We start from the raw sequence: 22,047 nt of genomic DNA, 5'->3' as shown, positions 1-22,047 counted from the left end.
ACTAACCCAAACCCAGCAATTGGGTTGTTTTAAGCAAACATTTAGCCCAACCGCTGGGTTAAAACAACCCAATTGCTGGGTTAGTCCATTTTCAACCCAACTTGGGTTATTTTTAACCCAGCAGTTTTTAAAGTGTAATTATATTTCACTCAATGGACAGTCAATCCTTATCACTGGCGTCTGTGTAATATCTGATGTGGGGCACAAACACGTCTATCCTATAGTGAAATATTGGTCTACAAAGTATAACAGTTTTATGCCCTTTTTCTTTTTAATAACAGCAGCACTTTTGAACTGCATGAACTCCACACGTCTGTGTAAAACCTGTTTTATCATGTTCCCCCGCATTCCTCAAACATTTATTAGCAGGTTTAAATAAAACAATCCTGGCTTTCCAGTGAGGTCTTTGACTTTTAGACTTGATTATCACTGTGTGTCTGTGCTGCTCTTGACTGAAAATAGCAGCTGTCGACCAAGCATCTGTTACCTAGAGAGAGTAAATTAGAGATGCCAGCTATTTGAAATAAAGCTACGAGGAATGCGAGACATTTGGGATGGCATTAACTCCCGAATATAGCATTGAAGGGAATTGAAGATTCCCTTAAAACAATTAAATGCATGCAGACTCAGGGAAATTACGAAAGTTTCGTTGCCTCCCATGGGCTTATGTTTTAAAATGGGCTGGTTAAAATCTCACCATTCTGCAAATAGTCCTATCTGATCGCATTTGAATCTGAAAAGATGAACCATCGGGTGGAGATGCATCTGAGACAATGAACCTGAGTGCCCTTATCAACTCTGTGCTATTGCTGAATCATTTGCATACAGGACTGATCACAATGTCTCCAGTGTAGTTTCATAACATAAAATAAAACACAGTCACTGATGCATGTTTTTTTACTGTCAGATGAAAAAGACATGTGGATGTGTATATTTTTCACACACAGTAAACCTTAGGGCTACTTTGACCAAAACCAAAGAATTAAACATGGACTAGATTAAGAAGTAAATATGATGAAGTGATTCAATTTAACCCAAATTCAATCACTGATACATAACGCAGTTTCAGTTTTAAAGTGTTGACTGCTGTCATTCATCATAAGGACACCAAAAACTTAAGCATCTTGTGACAATCGAAATTACGACTAGAGACAGATATACATAACCATTCACGTTTTAAAACATTATAATGTATTGGCCTTTGTGTATTTGGTATCTCAAAAGACGTGGTATATATTCAGTAACATGTATAGCAGCATATCTCAAATATTTGTAAAAATGCATTAATCAATGCCATAAACCAGAAAAATACACTGAGACATATTCATTCATAAGTAAAAATAAAGAAATAACTAAAGTCAAATATAATGAAACAGAACCAGAGGACAATAACACAATAATAATAGCAAAAGGAAAACATAATGCATGCTTAAAATGTTATAAATGGCCTTTTTTACTTGTGAAGAGCAATAAAGCTTGAAATCATTTTTAAAGTAAGAAAAATTTGGTTTGGAGTTTCCCATTAATATTAACATTTATATGAATTATGCCTCATCTTTCTCAATTCCATGATCATTGAAGTGTATTATTATGTCAAATCCACTCAGATGCAAAGCAATGTTCAATTTTTTTCTTAATTAAGTTTTCCATATCCTCCTGGGACCCAGATTTCTTTTCTTTATTATATTTGTTCCTGTCATTACATTTTTTAGAGCATAAGTATATATATTTTATTCATATGTTATGATATGTCCTCTGTAGTACACCAGGAAAATGAAATTGCATGTATACGCAAAAACAATGGGATTTATTTTTAATTCACCCATAAATTTTTAGATTTCATTTTTTTTAACCATCTTTGATAAAAGATGATTCTGAACTATGTTATGAAAGATAAATGCATTGATATACCATTTTACATTATGCAAAATGTGGGTAAAATGGCCAAACTTGCATTTTCCCATTCAATACAATGCATCTAATTTGCATATTAATGTGTTCTTGGTGCAACATGTCATGAAAATAGAAGTGTAATAATGGGAGTAATAATTGGCAATATTTTCATAATAATATTTCATATGAATATTGATATGTAATTTATTTCCCTATTCACTTGTTGTGTCTCCAGAATGCCTGATAAACATGCTTTAAGTCCTGGCGTCCACTACAGTGGTCATTTATGAAATCAATGCCCTGTTTTGTAACAGGAAGTCATATTTTGATTAGAAACCCCATAACATTTTCCTGAGATGTTGATTTATAACAAACAAATTTGAAAATTAATCCGATTTAAATTATAATTACAAAATATTATCATATTTCCATAAGAGTGCTAAACATTAATGTCAGCCGTTTTTAAAGACCAAGAAGAAGTTGTTGTCCTGGGGAAACCTCCAAACATTTGGAAATCTCTGCAAAGCCCCAAATGTGCTCTTTACGGGACATCCAGACTTAAAACTGTGACATGTGACATGTATGATGTCAGAGAAATTCACTAAAATATAATGTCCACTACAGTGGACAAAAGTCTATTCCTGGGTCCCATATAATTATAAATATAATTTTTCCTATTTTGCAGTGATATAGGATGGGCATAACCTTCAGAGAATGTTGACAAGAATGTCAAACTAAATATTATACGAGTAATTTTTTTTAATATTGATTTTATATGAGTTTTAACAAAAGCTTAATTTGTAAGTATGTATATACACTGGAAAAATAAATGAAAAATAGTTTCCTTTCCACCTTCACAGAAATTACAAGAGTAATCAAAATCTAATTTAAAACGTTATGTTTTTACTTGTTATTAAAATAAAATGTATCCAGTGTTCGCCAAACTTCACGCCATCTCCAAACACAGAACACAAAAAAAGGGATAAAGTATATTGAGTATGTTTCTAATGAAGTTATTTGAGACTATTTTTGTACAATATTTGTATTACTAATAAATATTTTTTCAAAAACTGAACTTTTTCTTATTATTATTAAAAAAAACTTTATTCAATGTCACAAGAACAAGAGATATTATACTCACATTATCTGACAGGAAATTAAAAATAATAATACAAAAATAAATACCAGTGCTTTCAAAGCATTACATGTTTTCAGCGCTTTTGTTCCAAAAGATTTACATATAATTTAAAGTCATTTATAACGTGTTCCACTTCTTTTTATGTATATAATATTTTCCTAATAAAATAAATAAGTGTATAATATGTTGTTCTTTACATTCCAAATTGTCAGAGTATAAAAAGCACATAAAATACACAAATATATATCATAAACTTCAGTTTTCTATTTATAATAGTTTCTAAATCTTTCCAAAATAATCTTGAATAAATACAGTGGAAAAAAACAGACGCAAAAATAGCTTATTATCTTTTTCTTAGAGCTTAAATATCTCCCAAACACGTTTAGCAGGATCAATTATGTGAAGTATTTTGTGAAGACACTTCCTTAACTTTGTTATTAATACAAAACCTGACAATTTTTCGTGCTTTGGCCCGAGAGAAATTACTAAATAAAGATTTTAATTTAAATGCTAGTCACATTACAAATATTAATGAACATGACAATAGTCATATCCAACATATACAAATATTGAACACATATAAACTACAACAAATCGAAAAAAGAGAGTATACAGTGTATTATATACTGTAATAATACAATAAAAAAAGAATAAACAGTGAACCCGATGATCAGTGAAACAAAGTAGTGACGTGTGTATGACGAGGCGGGAAGAATTTCACTCAATTGTGTGTGATTTGCGGGTCGATTAGGGAGGGAGAGGAAGCGGGGGGTTGCAGCCCAGTCGGTCCTCCTCCCGTGTATAAATTCTCCAACCAAACCATTTTCTTCCTCTTTCTGTTACCTGGCAAAGGGGAGCAGCAGCTGAGGAGTGATCTCTCAATCCTGGTGAGTTCTTTCTCTGTTTGCTAGGCCGCGGGTTTTTTGTGTCAGTTATTGTGTTTTTAGAACTTTTGGATACATTTAAATTTGTTCCGGATTGACGGTTTTTTTACATTTTTGCTGTTCCGTTGCTCAACGGTTTTTTTTGTACTGTTTCATTCTTAATTTTGCGTTTTAATTGTTTTTATTTGTGTGTTTAAAGCTGATGGGGTTAATTAATTTTTCCACTGTTTCGTGTACGTTTACCGTTCAAAGAACGGGAACCGGTTAAAGAACAAAGGCACTGAGCGGCTTGAAGCCACGGGCCTGTTAAAAGGCTTCCACACATTCTCGCATCCAACAGCTGTTACTAGTGCTCGAGAGAGCCAGATGTCTGCCTCCTTATGGATGCCTTTCAGACATTTTAGATATTTCTTGTAACTTAATACCGGGCTACTCTACAGAAACACGTGTCGCAGTTGCCGTGTGGTGAACTAGGCCGGTTGAAACTATGGGTCATCTTTTAACGTTACTTGTGTTGCGAAATCTCCAATTACTGCTATTAAATATGAAAAATGTCTACGTGTCTTGTGCGATACTGAGCTTTCCATGTCCCCCTTTTCTAATACAGAAACTAATCAATCATGGGAAAGGAAAAGGTCCACATTAACATCGTGGTTATCGGCCACGTCGACTCCGGAAAGTCCACCACCACCGGACATCTGATCTACAAATGCGGTGGAATCGACAAGAGAACCATTGAGAAGTTCGAGAAGGAAGCCGCTGAGGTGAGTGTTTTAACACTAAAACTGTTTTGTTCGTGAAATGATTGCGGCACAAGTTGGGGTACCAAGAGCCAAAATGGCGGCGGTAGCACGCGTTCCTGGGCTCAAGCCGGCTGGGTGTGGGAGTGGGCGGAGCTTAAGCGGCTGACGTTGCAGTTTCTGTAATGGCGCCTCGTAGGCCGAGCAACATGTGCGCTGTTTAAGCAGTTAAACTTCTCAAATCACTTTACATTTAAATTGGCGTAGTCTTATTGAAATCTAGTGACAGTCTAAAAAAAAAAATTCTAAGTTTAGTTTGTGCCCTTATCCTTAAACAAAATGATTTTTCCCCTTCCTCTTGCAATGACTTTACTGATGTGAGGGCAGGACAACCTGTTAGTCACATGAGATCAGCAATAGCACACAACAAAGATCCAATCGCTTCCCCGATGGACAATTAAGTTGTACCCTTTTCTTTTGTCTTACTAATGCAACATGTTTCATGTTAAATTAATGCCTGCCTTTTTATTAACGTTTAATATCTTTGTCCAACAGATGGGTAAGGGCTCCTTCAAATATGCCTGGGTGCTGGACAAACTGAAGGCCGAGCGTGAGCGTGGTATCACCATCGATATCGCTCTCTGGAAGTTCGAGACCGCAAAGTACTACGTCACCATCATTGACGCCCCTGGGCACAGAGACTTCATCAAGAACATGATCACTGGTACTTCTCAGGTAGGATGACACTCAATTCTCACAATTGTGCTCTTTGGGTGTTAGAAGATGGGTGTGGTTTAACTGGTCTTTTTCTTCCCCACCCCAGGCTGACTGTGCCGTGCTGATTGTTGCTGGTGGTGTTGGTGAGTTTGAGGCTGGTATCTCCAAGAACGGACAGACCCGTGAACATGCCCTCCTGGCTTTCACCCTGGGAGTGAAACAACTTATTGTTGGAGTCAACAAGATGGACTCCACCGAGCCCCCTTACAGCCAGGCTCGTTTTGAGGAAATCACCAAGGAAGTCAGCGCCTACATCAAGAAGATCGGCTACAACCCCGCCAGTGTTGCCTTCGTCCCAATCTCTGGATGGCATGGTGACAACATGCTGGAGCCCAGCACAAACGTAATAACTTTTTGCTTATTTTGACTAAAGTTGACTTTGAAAATGCAGTGTTTTTGGGGTTTAATTGACATTGTTTATCTATGTTTTTAGATGGGCTGGTTCAAGGGATGGAAGGTCGAGCGCAAGGAGGGTAATGGTAGTGGTGTTACTCTTCTTGATGCCCTGGATGCCATCTTGCCCCCAAGCCGTCCCACCGACAAGCCTCTCCGTCTGCCACTTCAGGATGTCTACAAAATTGGAGGTTTGTATTAATACACTCTTATGAAGCGGCATAACCAAGTTAAGCCAATTAGTTATCTTTTTTTTAGTAAGAAGCTGGCATGGTCTTAAAAATAAACATAATTAATCTCTTCAGGTATTGGAACTGTGCCCGTGGGTCGTGTGGAGACCGGTGTCCTCAAGCCTGGTATGGTTGTGACCTTCGCCCCTGCCAACGTGACCACTGAAGTTAAGTCCGTTGAAATGCACCACGAGTCTCTAACCGAGGCCACTCCTGGTGACAACGTCGGCTTCAACGTTAAGAACGTGTCTGTCAAAGACATCCGTCGTGGAAACGTGGCTGGAGACAGCAAGAACGACCCACCCATGGAGGCCGGCAGCTTCCTGGCTCAGGTTAGGCCTTCTCCATCGTCCTGGTTTTTTGCTCGCATCAAGTCAGTCTTAACGTAAACGCCTATACTAACATGTGTCATCTTGCAGGTCATCATCCTGAACCACCCTGGTCAGATCTCTCAGGGCTACGCCCCAGTGCTGGACTGCCACACAGCTCACATTGCCTGCAAGTTTGCGGAGCTCAAGGAGAAAATCGACCGTCGTTCTGGCAAGAAGCTGGAGGACAACCCCAAGGCTCTTAAATCTGGAGATGCTGCCATTGTTGAGATGATCCCTGGCAAACCCATGTGTGTGGAGAGCTTCTCTACCTACCCCCCTCTTGGTAAGTTAACAAGCCAATCGACGTTCCCTCGCAGCTTGTGTCAAACTCGACGCTAATCGTTCTCCATCCACAGGTCGCTTCGCTGTGCGTGACATGAGGCAGACCGTCGCCGTTGGTGTCATCAAGAGCGTGGAGAAGAAAGCCGCCGGTTCCGGCAAAGTCACGAAGTCGGCACAGAAGGCTGCCAAGACCAAGTGAAATCCCCTCTATCACGCGGTTCCAAAGGTTGTGGTGTGTTCTTCCCAACCTCCTGGAATTTCTCTAAACCTGGGCACTCTACTTAAGGACTGGCTAATGCTGATTAAAACTCATCGGAAAAATTTTCGCAGGAAAGGAAAACAACTTGGATTAAGTGTGTGGCGTTATTGATTGACTGATAGTGCCTCTTTCAGTTATTAAATTTGTGTTGAAATGGTTTAGAACTGCACCTGTTGCCACAGTAAAATTTGGAAAGAAGCTGCTGAATAAACTAATAAAGGTATTAAAAAATTGAAATTGTGCTCCGTCTCCTGTTATGAATGGGAACTGGGTGGGATTCAGGATGAGCGACTGTAAGATGATTTGTCATGGTCATTGCAGCTGTTTTAACACGTGTTGCAGCCCGCTTTAGTGATGTCTCATCCTCCAATCGCAAATAGTGAGTGCGCAGAAAAGCTACCAATGGTACCCCTCATCTGAGCAGTATCTATGTGTCTAAGAGTTTTCATATCCCACCCCTGTCTGAACCGGTATAAATTTAGCCGATCGGTGAGACTCGCTCCTTTTTCTCCAGTCTGCTCGGGGCTGTCTGTAGTGCTTTTAGTCGGGTAAGTTTACTGCGTTTTATTCACTCTTAATCCATGAGCTGATTAACCTTCGTATAAGGGGTAAAGGGTCCTTTTATGTACGTCTATTTTCCTTAAGGCTAACTGGTTCTGACCAGGTTTTTTTTTTTTTTTCAGCTTTGACAATCTGATTACATAACATTTCCTTTGATTACTCTATAGCCCCCTTTTCCGTGACATACAAATGTATTGAGCATAGACTTATTGGCAAGGCTGGAGAGAACATGGCTGGTTCTGTCATTCCAGTCCTTCAACATGGAGGACAAGTGAATAGAGGGAGGGGAGGGTTGCCAGATTTAGCTAGAAAGCCTGCACTTGAAGGAAAGACTAATATTAGATTTCTTCAGGTAAAATGCAGGGTTTTTAATGTAATAACTCTGCATTCAATGTCAGTCTGAAGCAGGTCCAAGTGATTTGCGATTTTTGACGGTTAATCGCACGTTATTGTCCTATGCGGTTAACCGTCACTTGCATAGCTGCTGTATTAGATACACCCTCCCTCACAGCTGACTAAACTCGTTTTTTTCGTGTATTTTTGTAAAGGTGATCTAATACAAAGTATAGCGTTATAAATGTACATTTGAAGAAAATTTGAAATATGCGAACTTTGCAGGATTTACAATGCCGATGACCGTTAAAACGCGTCATCTGTCTGTGAAAATGGTCATGGCAACAATGCTGCGCGTTCACGCAGATTGCTCTGACTGGAATGCGCGCGCCTTGAGTTGTGCACGGCGCATGTCATTTTCCGTTGTGAATTTTTTTTGTTATTGTTGCCATAGATATTCCAATACTTTGAACACAATGTGTAATGTGTGTTTAAACGTCCGGGCAATGTTTATGCCGTCGAAATTAAACCAGCAATGTCTTCCCACAGTACATTTACAATATGGGTAAGGAAAAGGTCCACATTAACATCGTGGTTATCGGCCACGTCGATTCTGGCAAGTCCACCACCACCGGCCATCTGATCTACAAATGTGGAGGCATCGATAAGAGAACCATCGAGAAGTTCGAGAAAGAAGCCGCTGAGGTACGTCATTAGCCGGGTGACTTCCGATGACTAATATATCTCGATGACAAGTTTTTTCTGGGCGTGTCTTTTCAACAGCATGTGTTGTGGGCGACATCTAGAGTTTGGTATTGGTATTGGGCAGTTGCTGAATATCCAAACTAACCGAGTATAGATGCTTGCAATTTTCATTAGAATATAACCATTCATGAAATGTTTGAGAATTATTATAATTTCAACAGTCCAAACAGTTGTTTGAAAAGAGAGCTATCTGTCTGTCTATCTACTGCCATTTCATCCATCTGTCTTCTATCTATCTATCTATCTATCTATCTATCTATCTATCTATCTATCTATCTATCTATCTATCTATCTATCTATCTATCTATCTATCATCCATCCATCTTCTGTCATTTCATCTATCTATCTATCTATCTATCTATCTATCTATCTATCTATCTATCTATCTATCTATCTATCTATCTATCTATCTATCTATCTATCTATCTATCTATCTATCTATCTATCTATCATCCATCATCCATCCATCTTCTGTCATTTCATCCAGCCTTCCATCTTCTGTCATTTCATCCATCTATCTATCTTCTGTCATTCCATCTATCATTCCATCTATCTATCTATCTATCTATCTATCTATCTATCTATCTATCTATCTATCTATCTATCTATCTATCTATCTATCTATCTATCTATCTATCTATCTATCTATCTATCTATCTATCTATCTATCTTCTGTCATTCTATCTATCTATCTATCTATCTATCTATCTATCTATCTATCTATCTATCTATCTATCTATCTATCTATCTATCTATCTATCTATCTATCTATCTATCTATCTATCTATCTATCTATCTTCTGTCATTCTATCTATCTATCTATCTATCTATCTATCTATCTATCTATCTATCTATCTATCTATCTATCTATCTATCTATCTATCTATCTATCTATCTATCTATCTATCTATCTATCTATCTATCATCCATCCATCTTCTGTCATTTCATCTATCTATCTATCTATCTATCTATCTATCTATCTATCTATCTATCTATCTATCTATCTATCTATCTATCTATCTATCTATCTATCTATCTATCTATCTATCTATCTATCTATCTATCTATCTATCTATCTATCTATCTATCTATCTATCTATCATCCATCATCCATCCATCTTCTGTCATTTCATCCAGCCTTCCATCTTCTGTCATTTCATCCATCTATCTATCTTCTGTCATTCCATCTATCATTCCATCTATCTATCTATCTATCTATCTATCTATCTATCTATCTATCTATCTATCTATCTATCTATCTATCTATCTATCTATCTATCTATCTATCTATCTATCTATCTATCTATCTATCTATCTATCTATCTATCTTCTGTCATTCTATCTATCTATCTATCTATCTATCTATCTATCTATCTATCTATCTATCTATCTATCTATCTATCTATCTATCTATCTATCTATCTATCTATCTATCTATCTATCTATCTATCTATCTATCTATCTATCTATCTATCTATCTTCTGTCATTCTATCTATCTATCTATCTATCTATCTATCTATCTATCTATCTATCTATCTATCTATCTATCTATCTATCTATCTATCTATCTATCTATCTATCTATCTATCTATCTATCTATCTATCTATCTATCTATCTATCTATCTATCATCCATCCATCTTCTGTCATTTCATCTATCTATCTATCTATCTATCTATCTATCTATCTATCTATCTATCTATCTATCTATCTATCTATCTATCTATCTATCTATCTATCTATCTATCTATCTATCTATCTATCTATCTATCTATCTATCTATCTATCTATCTATCTATCTATCTATCTATCTATCTATCTATCTATCTATCATCCATCATCCATCCATCTTCTGTCATTTCATCCAGCCTTCCATCTTCTGTCATTTCATCCATCTATCTATCTTCTGTCATTCCATCTATCATTCTATCTATCTATCTATCTATCTATCTATCTATCTATCTATCTATCTATCTATCTATCTATCTATCTATCTATCTATCTATCTATCTATCTATCTATCTATCTATCTATCTATCTATCTATCTATCTATCTATCTATCTATCTATCTTCTGTCATTCTATCTATCTATCTATCTATCTATCTATCTATCTATCTATCTATCTATCTATCTATCTATCTATCTATCTATCTATCTATCTATCTATCTATCTATCTATCTATCTATCTATCTATCTATCTATCTATCTTCTGTCATTCTATCTATCTATCTATCTATCTATCTATCTATCTATCTATCTATCTATCTATCTATCTATCTATCTATCTATCTATCTATCTATCTATCTATCTATCTATCTATCTATCTATCTATCTATCTATCTATCTATCTATCTATCTATCTATCTATCTATCTATCGATCTTCTGTCATTTCATCCATCCTTCCATCTTCTGTCATTCCATCTATCTATCTATCTATCTATCTATCTATCTATCTATCTATCTATCTATCTATCTATCTATCTATCTATCTATCTATCTATCTATCTATCTATCTATCTATCTATCTATCTATCTATCTATCTATCTATCTATCTATCTATCTATCTATCTATCTATCTATCTATCTATCTATCTATCTATCTATCTACCTATCTATCCATCATCCATCCATCTTCTGTCATTTCATCCATCTATCTTCTGTCATTCTATCTATCTATCTATCTATCTATCTATCTATCTATCTATCTATCTATCTATCTATCTATCTATCTATCTATCTATCTATCTATCTATCTATCTATCTATCTATCTATCTATCTATCTATCTATCTATCTATCTATCTATCTATCTATCTATCCATCTTGTCATTTCATCCATCCATCATCCAGCCATCCATCCATCCATCCATCTTGTCATTTCATCCATCCATCATCCAGCCATCCATCTTCTGTCTATCTATCCATCCATCCATTTATCCAATTGTCTGTTGTTTGTATGCTTGATCCATCCATACATCCATGATATGCTTCTGAATATTTTTCTGCATTAAGATGGGTAAGGGCTCCTTCAAATATGCCTGGGTGCTGGACAAACTGAAGGCCGAGCGTGAGCGTGGTATCACCATCGATATTTCCCTCTGGAAGTTCGAGACCGCAAAGTACTACGTCACCATCATTGATGCCCCTGGGCACAGAGACTTCATCAAGAACATGATCACTGGTACTTCTCAGGTAGGATTTGTTTTGTATTTCAACATATCAATCACAGGTTGCTGTGGATAATGATTTTAGTGCATTATTTTTTGTTTGAATATGATTTTTATTTGTTTCCTTCCCCACCCCAGGCTGACTGTGCCGTGCTGATCGTCGCTGCTGGTGTTGGTGAGTTTGAGGCTGGTATCTCCAAGAACGGACAGACCCGTGAACATGCCCTGCTTGCCTACACTCTGGGAGTCAAACAACTTATTGTTGGAGTCAACAAGATGGACTCCACCGAGCCCCCTTACAGCCAGAAGCGTTATGAGGAAATCACCAAGGAAGTCAGCGCCTACATCAAGAAGATCGGCTACAACCCGGCCACCGTTGCCTTCGTCCCAATCTCTGGATGGCATGGTGACAACATGCTGGAGCCCAGCACAAACGTGAGCGTCTGCTTTTGTCTGTGTTGGAAGAAGTTGCAGAGATGCTTCTAAACTGTGATTTTTCATGCTTTTTCCATTGCATTTTCTTCATGGATAATAGATGGGCTGGTTCAAGGGGTGGAAGATTGAGAGGAAGGAAGGCGCTGCCAGCGGGGTTACCCTTCTCGAGGCTCTGGACTCCATCCTGCCACCCAGTCGGCCCACCGACAAGCCTCTCCGCCTGCCTCTGCAGGACGTCTACAAGATTGGAGGTAACATTTACCACCAACCACGGTCTATATATATATATATATTAGGGCTGTCAAAAGATTAATCGCGATTAATCGCATCCAAAATAAAAGTTTGTGTTTACATAATATATGTGTGTGTACTCTGTTAATTATTATTTATATATAAATACACACATTCATGTATATATTTAAGAAACATTTGCATGTATATACTGCATATACATTTATATAATCTATAATATATAAATATAAATGTTTTATATATAAAAATAATATTTTTTTCTTAATATATACATGCTTGTGTGTGTATTTATTTATAAATAATAATTAACAGAGTACACACACATATATTATGTAAACACAAACTTTTATTTTGGATGCGATTAATCGCGATTAATCTTTTGACTGTCCTATATATATCTTACATTTTGTTATTTGTCTTTTCAGTTTAGTTGGTTTGTAATCTAATTTGTAGTTTTCATTTCAGTTTGTTTATTTGGTTCTATTAGTTTTAGTATGTCGGGGCTGCCATAATTAATGCGCTAGCTGGTATAATTTCAACACTCTTTTAATTTTCTCAGTACATTCTAGAGCAGTGATTCTCAACCTCTCAACATTATATCAAATAACATAAAACAAGCTAAACCAAGTAAAAATCAAGATATTTCTTGTTTTAATTCACCCCCTATATATATATTTATGGGAAGTCAAATTTGAAAAAGTATGATTTTTAGACCTGGAAAAGTCATGTAAATGAATAAAATCTTATAACCTCATGGAAATTGTTATGATGGATATAAATGTATCTAGTTATGCCAAACTCTAAAATATTTTATAGGGTATAAATTGTAAAAAATCCGGTAAAACTTTAGAATAATGGTCATTAGTTAACTTTAGTTAACTACATTAGTTAACATTAACTAATAATGATCTGCACTTATAAAGCGTTTATTAATCTTTGTTAATGTTAATTTCAACATTTACTAATGCATTATTCAAATCTTGTTAACATTAGTTAATGCACTGTGAACTAACATGAACAAACCATGGATTTATATTAACTAACGTCAACAAAGATGAACAAATACAGTAACAAATGTACTGCTCATGGTTAGTTCATGTTAGTTAATACATTATCTAATGTTAACTAATGACCATTATTCTAAAGTGTTACCACAAATCCTTATTTTTAATCCTTGCACATGTTACATAACTACCCGTCTAGGGTTGGTGGTCAGTAACAATGAAAAAAAAAAAGTAAAAATTAACTTAAAAGAAATCTTGGAGAGAGAACCACGATAATTCAACCTCCTGTCCCAGAATCAACACAACCAATTCAAATAATAGCTTTTAATTTGAAAAGATAAAGAATACAAATCCCATCAAAAGGAATACAATCTCAAATAATAACAATAATAATCAAAAACAGGGGATAATACTTCAGGGGAGAGCAAGGCCAAAATAACAAACAAAACATAGGATAACGAACCCAAGAATCTTAATAAATATCCTAGAAAAATATCATAGAAATAAAAGACATCAAACTTCCCTTTCTCCTTACCTTCCCAAAAACAGGAGAAACGAGTACAAACATAAATGGCACAATTCCCAGATTATAAATAAATTAAGAGTGCTATACAAACATACTTAGCATAAGAACATATAGAAGTAAAATAGACTGTAACACTAAATAACTCACAACAAGATCCTGAGCTCACTCAATCAGAATCCAAAACTCAAAGAACAGAGTCTGGGCAGACAGGAGGAAGAATGCATCCTGCCAAAAGAAAGTCTCTCTCCCTTCCCAATTGATCGACTTCTGCTTATATCTCGGCTTCTCCTCGTCATCCTCCAATCACATCATACATCAGTAGATTGAATACAGCTGGTCATGAACCTGCCGGAATGACGAGAGAGAAGTGAAGTGTGGCCAAGTATGGTGACCCATACTTGGAATTTGTGCTCTGTGTTTAACCCATCCAAGTGCACACACACAGTAGAAAACACACACACACCGTGAACACACACCCAGAGCAGTGGGCAGCCATATTGCTGCGGCGCCCGGGGAGCAGTTGGGGGTTTGGTGCCTTGCTCAAGGGTCTCACCTCAGTCGTGGTATTGAGTGTGGAGGAGAGCGCTGGTTATTCACTGCCTCCACCGACAATTCCTGCCGGACCTGAGACTCGAACCCGCAACCTTCAGGTTACAAGTCCGACTCTCTAACCATTGGCCCAACAAGAACAAGAGGCAATGAGAGCAAAACACCCAATGCATGACACACTGCAATAACAAATAAACATACACGTCCTTGGACGTAACACATAGTAAGTGGCATTTTCGTGTTTAATGCAAACCGGTTGTAAAGTTTCATGGTATTCCATGAATCCAAAACTAACAGGGAATTTGCTAACTTTTTTTTTAAGTTTCGGAGTCATGAAAATAAATTTATTTTGTGTTTCCCAGTTATATTGGTTATTTTGTTTAGTGTGTAATGTTGCTGTTGAGCATGAAAAGCTCTACAAAGTTACAAAGCACCTCCAGATATTCTCTATAGAGACTATAATAATCTGAAAACCTAGCCTGGCTCCGCCCTCCTACGTACTTCCGCTCAATTTTCATTTTCCTTCAGTGCTCCGTCTGGGATTGCGGTATATTCTCTGGTTTTCTCCGGTCAAATTTTAACCGGTCCAATCAGTGAACAGAGGGAGTGGCTGAGAACGTGCGCTAGTTTGAGATGACATGCGTCACGACCAAACGTTAGCGATTGGTTATGGCAGATCCAGAGCGGCTCTGAGCAGATCCAATAGTTTTAAACTTAGGGAAACAAATCCTACCCTCACCATTGACTTTGTATTGCGTAAAAGCGGCCTCCTTGTCATTTCTGACTTGTAACAAAAACAGAGCAATGCCTAAAAGCTGCTGTGTGACAGGGTGTACAGCAAACAAGCTAAAAAACACAGAACTAAGTTTTTATAAGCTGTCAACACCAAAAAAACGAGCGTTTAAGGAGACAAAAGTGGATACAGGCAACTGAGACAGAGCGCAATGTGTCATATTACTCTGAGAACTATGCCCATTGGAGGGGAACGTAATCTGTGACAGGATATGCTAAAAATAAAAAAACTATTTATTTTTAACCACGTCAAAGGATTATTTCACCACCCTATGTGAAACTGAGAGGCACACGTAATAGTGTCCGGATCCCACAATGAACCCATTCTTCCTGCTCAGTGTTGGGTAAGTTACTCTAAAAAGGTAATTAATTACTAGTTACTAATTACATCTTTAATAGTGTAATAAGATTACTGTACAAATTACCCTCTCCAAAAAGTATTTAATTACTTATTACTAATTATTACTTTCCAAATCCTATATCAACCTCAAGTTCAGCGATTCAAGGATAGACATGAAACGGCTCTTTTAATTAATTCAAAAACATAATATAAAACTACATCAATTATTCTTATTAACTGACCAAAGTATTACAAATGTGATAAGTATACATAAAAACATGCATTTTAAAGTTAGACTTTACATTTTGATGTTAATTCCACTATTGTATTATATATAATTGTTCTACAGTCTATACACAGTGTTTAGTTCAGTTACATCAAAAGTAACTGTAATTAAATTACAGAAAAAATAAGAGTAATCCCTTACTTTACTTTTTCAAGGGAAAAGAAATTAAATTACAGTAACTAGTAATAATTACCCAACACTGTTCCCGCTAATGCTTCACGTCTTATTGCCTGTATCCACTTTTGTCTCCTTAAAGAGCACCTATTATGGCATTTAAAATGTTCCAAATATTGTTTTAGAAGTCCACAACAACAGTTTTGCATGCATGCAATGACAAAAAAGACTTTAGTTTTCTTATAATATGCATTTATTTTTACCTGTTTTGACAGCGATTCTCAAATGATTCCTTTAGTGATTCACTTTTCAAAACCCCGCCTTTACGTGACGCTAATCTGCGGTGATTGGTCCGATGACCCAGTCAGTTGTCATTGGTATAGTCTGTGCCGTCTATGGTCTGTGCAGATATTTTCGGAAACGGAACGCCCATCAAAGTCTTATAGTGACAGTAACTCAGCTGATCTCATTCATAAAAAACTCCTCTATTCTCCTCACGAAGACTCGCGACAAATCAACACCCCTCAGGGCTTTTAGTTCAAAAGTGTGCAGATGAGGAGAAATATTGATAGATTCTCATATGTCTGTGTCAAATTTCTAAACAGAGGAGTATTTTTTATTCAATACTTCCTCAAAATGCGCAGATGTCTCTTATGTGTTGTTTTCAATTCATCCTGGCAGCCGGAGGGCGCTCTGTGCACATGTAGTCCATATATGGTACAGACAGACGAAGAAGATACCATGTGCCATAATAGAAGTCCATAATAAAAGCTTCCTGAGATCGCGAAACATGCAAATAGAGACATTTGAAGATAATAAACACACAATCGCGACGATGTATGGTTTGTCTTCAAGCCACTTAGTCTTCAAATGCTCATCCATGGGCAGATGAAAAAAGTTTGCTTTTGAGTGGCACTTCAGAACACAGCGTCTCGTCGCCATGATGTTTTCTAGTTTTCACTGCCGTCTTGGAGCGCAATAAGTGGGCGTATCGTATTCAAATAACTTGACAAGTTGACGTCATCTAGTCAGAGAAAAAGCTTCGGTCTTCTAACGATTCTTAAAAATGACTCAGAGTCGACTCTTACTTTTGAAAGAAAATAACTATATACTGTATATATACGGTGCACTGTCATATTTCAAACTTTGTAGGATGTTTTTGTTCACTTAGATCTAGGTTACACACTACATGAAAATTAAATTTCAAAATTCCATGATAGGTGCTCTTTAAAGGGCACCTATTATGCCCCTTTTTTTACAAGAAGTCATATTGGTCTTGCGTGTCCCCAAAATGTGTCTGTGAAGTTTCTGCACAAAATACCCCACAGATAATTTATTATAACGTGTTGAAAATGTCATTTTGAGGCCTGTCTATAAAAAGCGCTGTTTTGGTGTGTACCGCTTTAAATGTAAATGAGCTGCATATCCCCGCCCCGTCTTTAGAAGAGGGTGTAGCATATACATCTCTCAACAATGGCGGATTGCCATTACAGGTCTCACAGGGCCGGTCTATGTTAAAATGGCAGTGTCAGTCAAACCTTGCGGGCGGGCCTGAGAACTGAGAACAGCTTGTTCTGAAACACTGCTTATGATTTTTGGGGATTAAAAAAAAAATACTGGGTGGATTTTTATCGTTATAGGGTGGTTGTTTACACACACTGTCAACACACATTTATGTTCAAACATCATGTAAAAGTGGATTTTGCATAATAGGTGCCCTTTAAAGGCTGGCTTTCTCAGTTCAGTAGCTTATAAAAATGTTATGGTAAGGGGCGGAAGTGGTTGACCAATCACAACACACTGCTCCAGCCGACCAATCAGAGCACAGTGTGCTTTTCAGAAGGAGGGGCTTCATAGAGACAGGAACTAAACAGAGCCTTACTGACAGACTGGGAAGAGAGGAGCAACAATGTAAAACGTCAAAAATAAAACTAGAATAAGACCTTGTAAAAGGGCATACTCTGGCCTCTTTGTTTGCTTTTAGCTTTTAGCACACCTGCAAACTTGTCGCTTTTCGACGACAATCGCCGTTTTCTTGGTCAATTGGGTCATTTACGTGAATCGCGTAGAACCGGAGAGTGTGATCGATCATCTCTTACTAAAGAATAAACATGAATGACCATCTGAAGGTGTGTTGAGGATACATTACAACTTACTGTCATGTATATATGTGGTGTAATCGCTCAATTAGTGTTTCAACGGCGGAAAGACGTCAATATAACAGCTTGTAAACTAAACAATGTCATGTAGCATCACATTTACCTCAGGCAGTCTTTCAGTGTCCACAGAATTTTATTCACTAGAGAAATCAACTCTTTCACTAAATATATGCTCTATATTTGCCTAAATATTAATTATAATCTATGTAACCTGTTAGTGATGTCTTGATTATTTAATGCATGTTAAATAAACCTGTCATGAAAATGACAGACACTGTGTATATACATTATTATATTTCAACAACGAATTGGAGAAAAAAACTATTTTATAATTAGATTTAGAAGTTAATGCAAAAACTGCCTTATGTGAAGTTTACATGTTTGCGTATGTTATTTGAGTGTTGGTTATTATAACTAAAAATAAATAGCAACTGAATTTAGGCTGATGGTTTGGGTTCTGTTGTTAACCTTTAATATTAATGTGCAAGTAAGGGTCCTTATAGTTTACAGCAATATCTTCAATAAACTTTTAGATATCATTTAATTAATTCAAGGACAGACACTTTTTTTCTTCTTCAGTAAACCACTGTTAAATATAAAAAATAAATAAAAAGCAATTTTGTAAAACTGCTGTACCGAACTCGTAACGAACCGTGATTTCAAAACCGAGGTACGTACCGAACCGTCAGTTTTGTGTACCGTTACACCTCTACTGTCAGTCTTTTATTTTTTGTGTCATGCATCACAACACTTCCTCGAGTTCCAGGCGTTTCCGTGTTGTAAAATAATTTTTAAAATATTAAATGTGTCATTTTCTTTAAGTCACGCTCAGAAATGTGTCATTTGCATATTAAACCTGTCACCATTTTTACTCTGAGGAGTTTGCAGGTCTGTTTTAGTTTTAGTTAACAATACCAACACTGCCTCCAACCTCATTCACAATTTTCTCTGACGAGAGACCATGGATGGTCTGTCTGTCACTCAAACATTTTCCGTGTTTTTCCTTCAGGTATTGGAACTGTGCCCGTGGGTCGTGTTGAGACCGGAACTCTGAAAGCTGGTATGGTTGTGACCTTTGCCCCTGCCAACGTGACCACTGAGGTTAAGTCTGTTGAGATGCACCACGAGTCTCTCGTTGAGGCTCTCCCCGGTGACAATGTCGGCTTCAACGTTAAGAACGTGTCTGTCAAAGACATCCGTCGTGGAAACGTGGCTGGAGACAGCAAGAACGACCCACCCATGGAGGCTGCCAACTTCACAGCTCAGGTTAGATTTAAATGATAGGATTGATCATCGGACAGGATATAAAGTGCTTTATCATGTACCCTTCTTCGTCCCAGGTCATCATCCTGAACCACCCTGGTCAGATCTCTCAGGGCTACGCCCCAGTGCTGGACTGCCACACAGCTCACATTGCCTGCAAGTTTTCCGAGCTCAAGGAGAAAATCGACCGTCGTTCTGGCAAGAAGCTGGAGGACAACCCCAAGGCTCTTAAATCTGGAGATGCTGCCATTATTGTTATGATCCCTGGCAAACCCATGTGTGTGGAGAGCTTCTCTCAGTACCCGCCACTGGGTAAGTGTGATCGTTTATGTTAAAAGGTTAGTTCACCCAAAAATGAAAATTCTGTCATTAATTACTTACCCTCATGTCGTTCGACACCCATAAGACCTCCGTTCATCTTCGGAACACAAATGAAGATATTTTAGTGTAAATCCGATGGCTCTGAAAGGCCTCCATTGGCACAATGGCACGGTTCACTCTCAAGACCCTTAAAAGGTACTAAAGACGTCGTTACAAAGTCCATCTCACTACAGTGGTTCTACAATAACTTTATGAATCGGCGACAATAGTTTTTGTGCGCAAAAAAACCCTAAAAACCGACTTATATAGTGATGACGATTTCAAAACAAGGCATCATGAAGCTTCGAAGCGTTATGAATCAGTGAGTCGATTCAGCAGTTTGAATCGCCAAATTTCAGCAGTTTGTCGGTTTGACACGCGATCCGAATCATGATTCGACTCACTGATTCATAACGCTTTGAAGCTTCATGAGGCCGTGTTTTGAAATCGTCATCACTATATAAGTCGTTATTTAGGGGTTTTTTGCGCACAAAAACTATTCTCGCCGATTCATAAAGTTATTGTAGAACCACTGTAGTGAGATGGACTTTGTAATGACGTCTTTAGTACCTTTTAAGGGTCTTGAGAGTGTAAAGTGCATTGTGCCAATGGAGGCCTTTCTGAGCCATCAGATTTAATCTAAAATATCTTCGTTTGTGTTCTGAAGATGAACAGAGGTCTTACGGGTGTCGAACGACATGAGGGTAAGTAATTAATGACAGAATTTTCAATTTTGGGTGAACTAACCCTTTAAATATGCAATGTTAAATAAAAATCTGGTTGTGTTCAAACTCCCTACCATCCCGCTTCTACTTTTCAGGTCGTTTTGCTGTGCGTGACATGAGGCAGACTGTCGCCGTTGGTGTCATCAAGGCTGTTGACAAGAAAGCCGCCGGTTCCGGCAAGGTGACCAAGTCTGCTCAGAAGGCAGCCAAAGTTAAATGAATCGTCCCGTCAGACACACAGCAAGCCTCATTGACATCCCACACTGCAATGTCACAGAACCTGAGCACGGTTTTAAAGGACTGGCTTATGCTGATAAAAACCCATCGTAAAAGCTTTCGAAGGAAAGGAGGAAACCATGTATTTCTGAACATATTCGGAGAAAACGATTAGTAAAATAAACAATGATCATTCATCACTGATTGTGCCATTATTCTTTCTTGTCATGGTCAAAGCGCTATGAATGGGTTTTATTGTAAGTGCATTCATAAATAAATTATTTTTGAACATGATAACTATAAATAAGTTTCAACTTTTTTTTGCCGTAATATTTTTTTTCTGCCATGTCTGCTGGTATTGTTAACTAAAACTAAAATATTTTTTTGTTAATTGATATGAAATTTTATATAAAAATGACCCTTTTTTTTAAAGTTTATATTAGAAATGTTGGTATGGCAACTAACTGCAATCAAACAAGTTGAAGTACTAAAATTACTAAAATTAAAACGGAATTAATCAAATTAATAATAAAAGTGACACTAAAAGTACTGAAAATGTAAGCTAATTCGAAATAATAAACACTATAATAGTATATAAATAATACTAAAACAACACTGTTTGTCATCCACATATATATCACTGTTGTTGATTAAAAATACCAATCATTCATATTTTTGTTTAATAAATTTTATCCTGTTTAGATATCTAGGCAAGGGGTTTTAATTTCATAGTCTGGTTTAACACTTAAAATACAGCCTCCCCATTTTCACCATTTCATTAAACACAGAAGAACTCTATAATAAAACACACAGCTGTCATTCTGTTTATTTAACCCTTGTGCATCAATTAAAAAAAGTTACACATAGGTCTATAGAGGACAAAAATGTCCATGTCGTATAGAGGTTTAAGTTTATGAAAATGATTTATGAATAATATTTTATCAAAATATATATTTTATGAAACATGTTGAACTCTAAAACTGCTAGAAAATCAAAGCCATAAATCTAAAAAAGCTGTGTTCCAAATTTGAGGTTGATATCTAAAAAAATGAGCTCTCAGTAAGATTTTGTTTGGGCGCAGTGCCAACTTTTTCCTCATTAGATGCCAGCAAAACTCCACTGGTGCACAGCGGTTGGAATTGTGATTTGCAGTTGAGTTTTTCTCTTTCTCACACACAATTTTTTTTATTACATACATACATACACACCACACTCTGACATCCATAC

The 22,047-nt window shown here is 37.0% G+C and overlaps 2 protein-coding genes across 2 annotated transcripts; both read left to right on the top strand.

Moving 5' to 3' along the window:
- The first annotated feature begins 3,703 nt into the window (after positions 1–3,703).
- Positions 3,704–7,208, top strand: LOC307133885 (elongation factor 1-alpha). Its single transcript, XM_079829197.1, has 8 exons — positions 3,704–3,918; positions 4,523–4,679; positions 5,211–5,390; positions 5,479–5,775; positions 5,866–6,016; positions 6,131–6,387; positions 6,475–6,709; positions 6,783–7,208. Exons 2-8 carry the CDS (start codon positions 4,536–4,538, stop codon positions 6,905–6,907), a joined length of 1,389 nt encoding a protein of 462 aa, XP_079685323.1. The 5' UTR covers positions 3,704–3,918; positions 4,523–4,535; the 3' UTR covers positions 6,908–7,208.
- Positions 7,209–7,349: 141 nt separating this feature from the next.
- Positions 7,350–21,020, top strand: LOC307133787 (elongation factor 1-alpha-like). The gene is made up of 8 exons (XM_079829060.1): positions 7,350–7,515; positions 8,411–8,566; positions 11,645–11,824; positions 11,938–12,234; positions 12,335–12,485; positions 19,266–19,522; positions 19,597–19,831; positions 20,700–21,020. Exons 2-8 carry the CDS (start codon positions 8,423–8,425, stop codon positions 20,822–20,824), a joined length of 1,389 nt encoding a protein of 462 aa, XP_079685186.1. The 5' UTR covers positions 7,350–7,515; positions 8,411–8,422; the 3' UTR covers positions 20,825–21,020.
- The last annotated feature ends 1,027 nt before the right edge of the window (positions 21,021–22,047 follow it).

Source organism: Gobio gobio (assembly GCF_949357685.1).
Source record: "Gobio gobio genome assembly, chromosome: 11".
Classification (NCBI taxonomy): domain Eukaryota; kingdom Metazoa; phylum Chordata; class Actinopteri; order Cypriniformes; family Gobionidae; genus Gobio; species Gobio gobio.
This window is presented reverse-complemented; position numbering and strand designations above follow the sequence as displayed.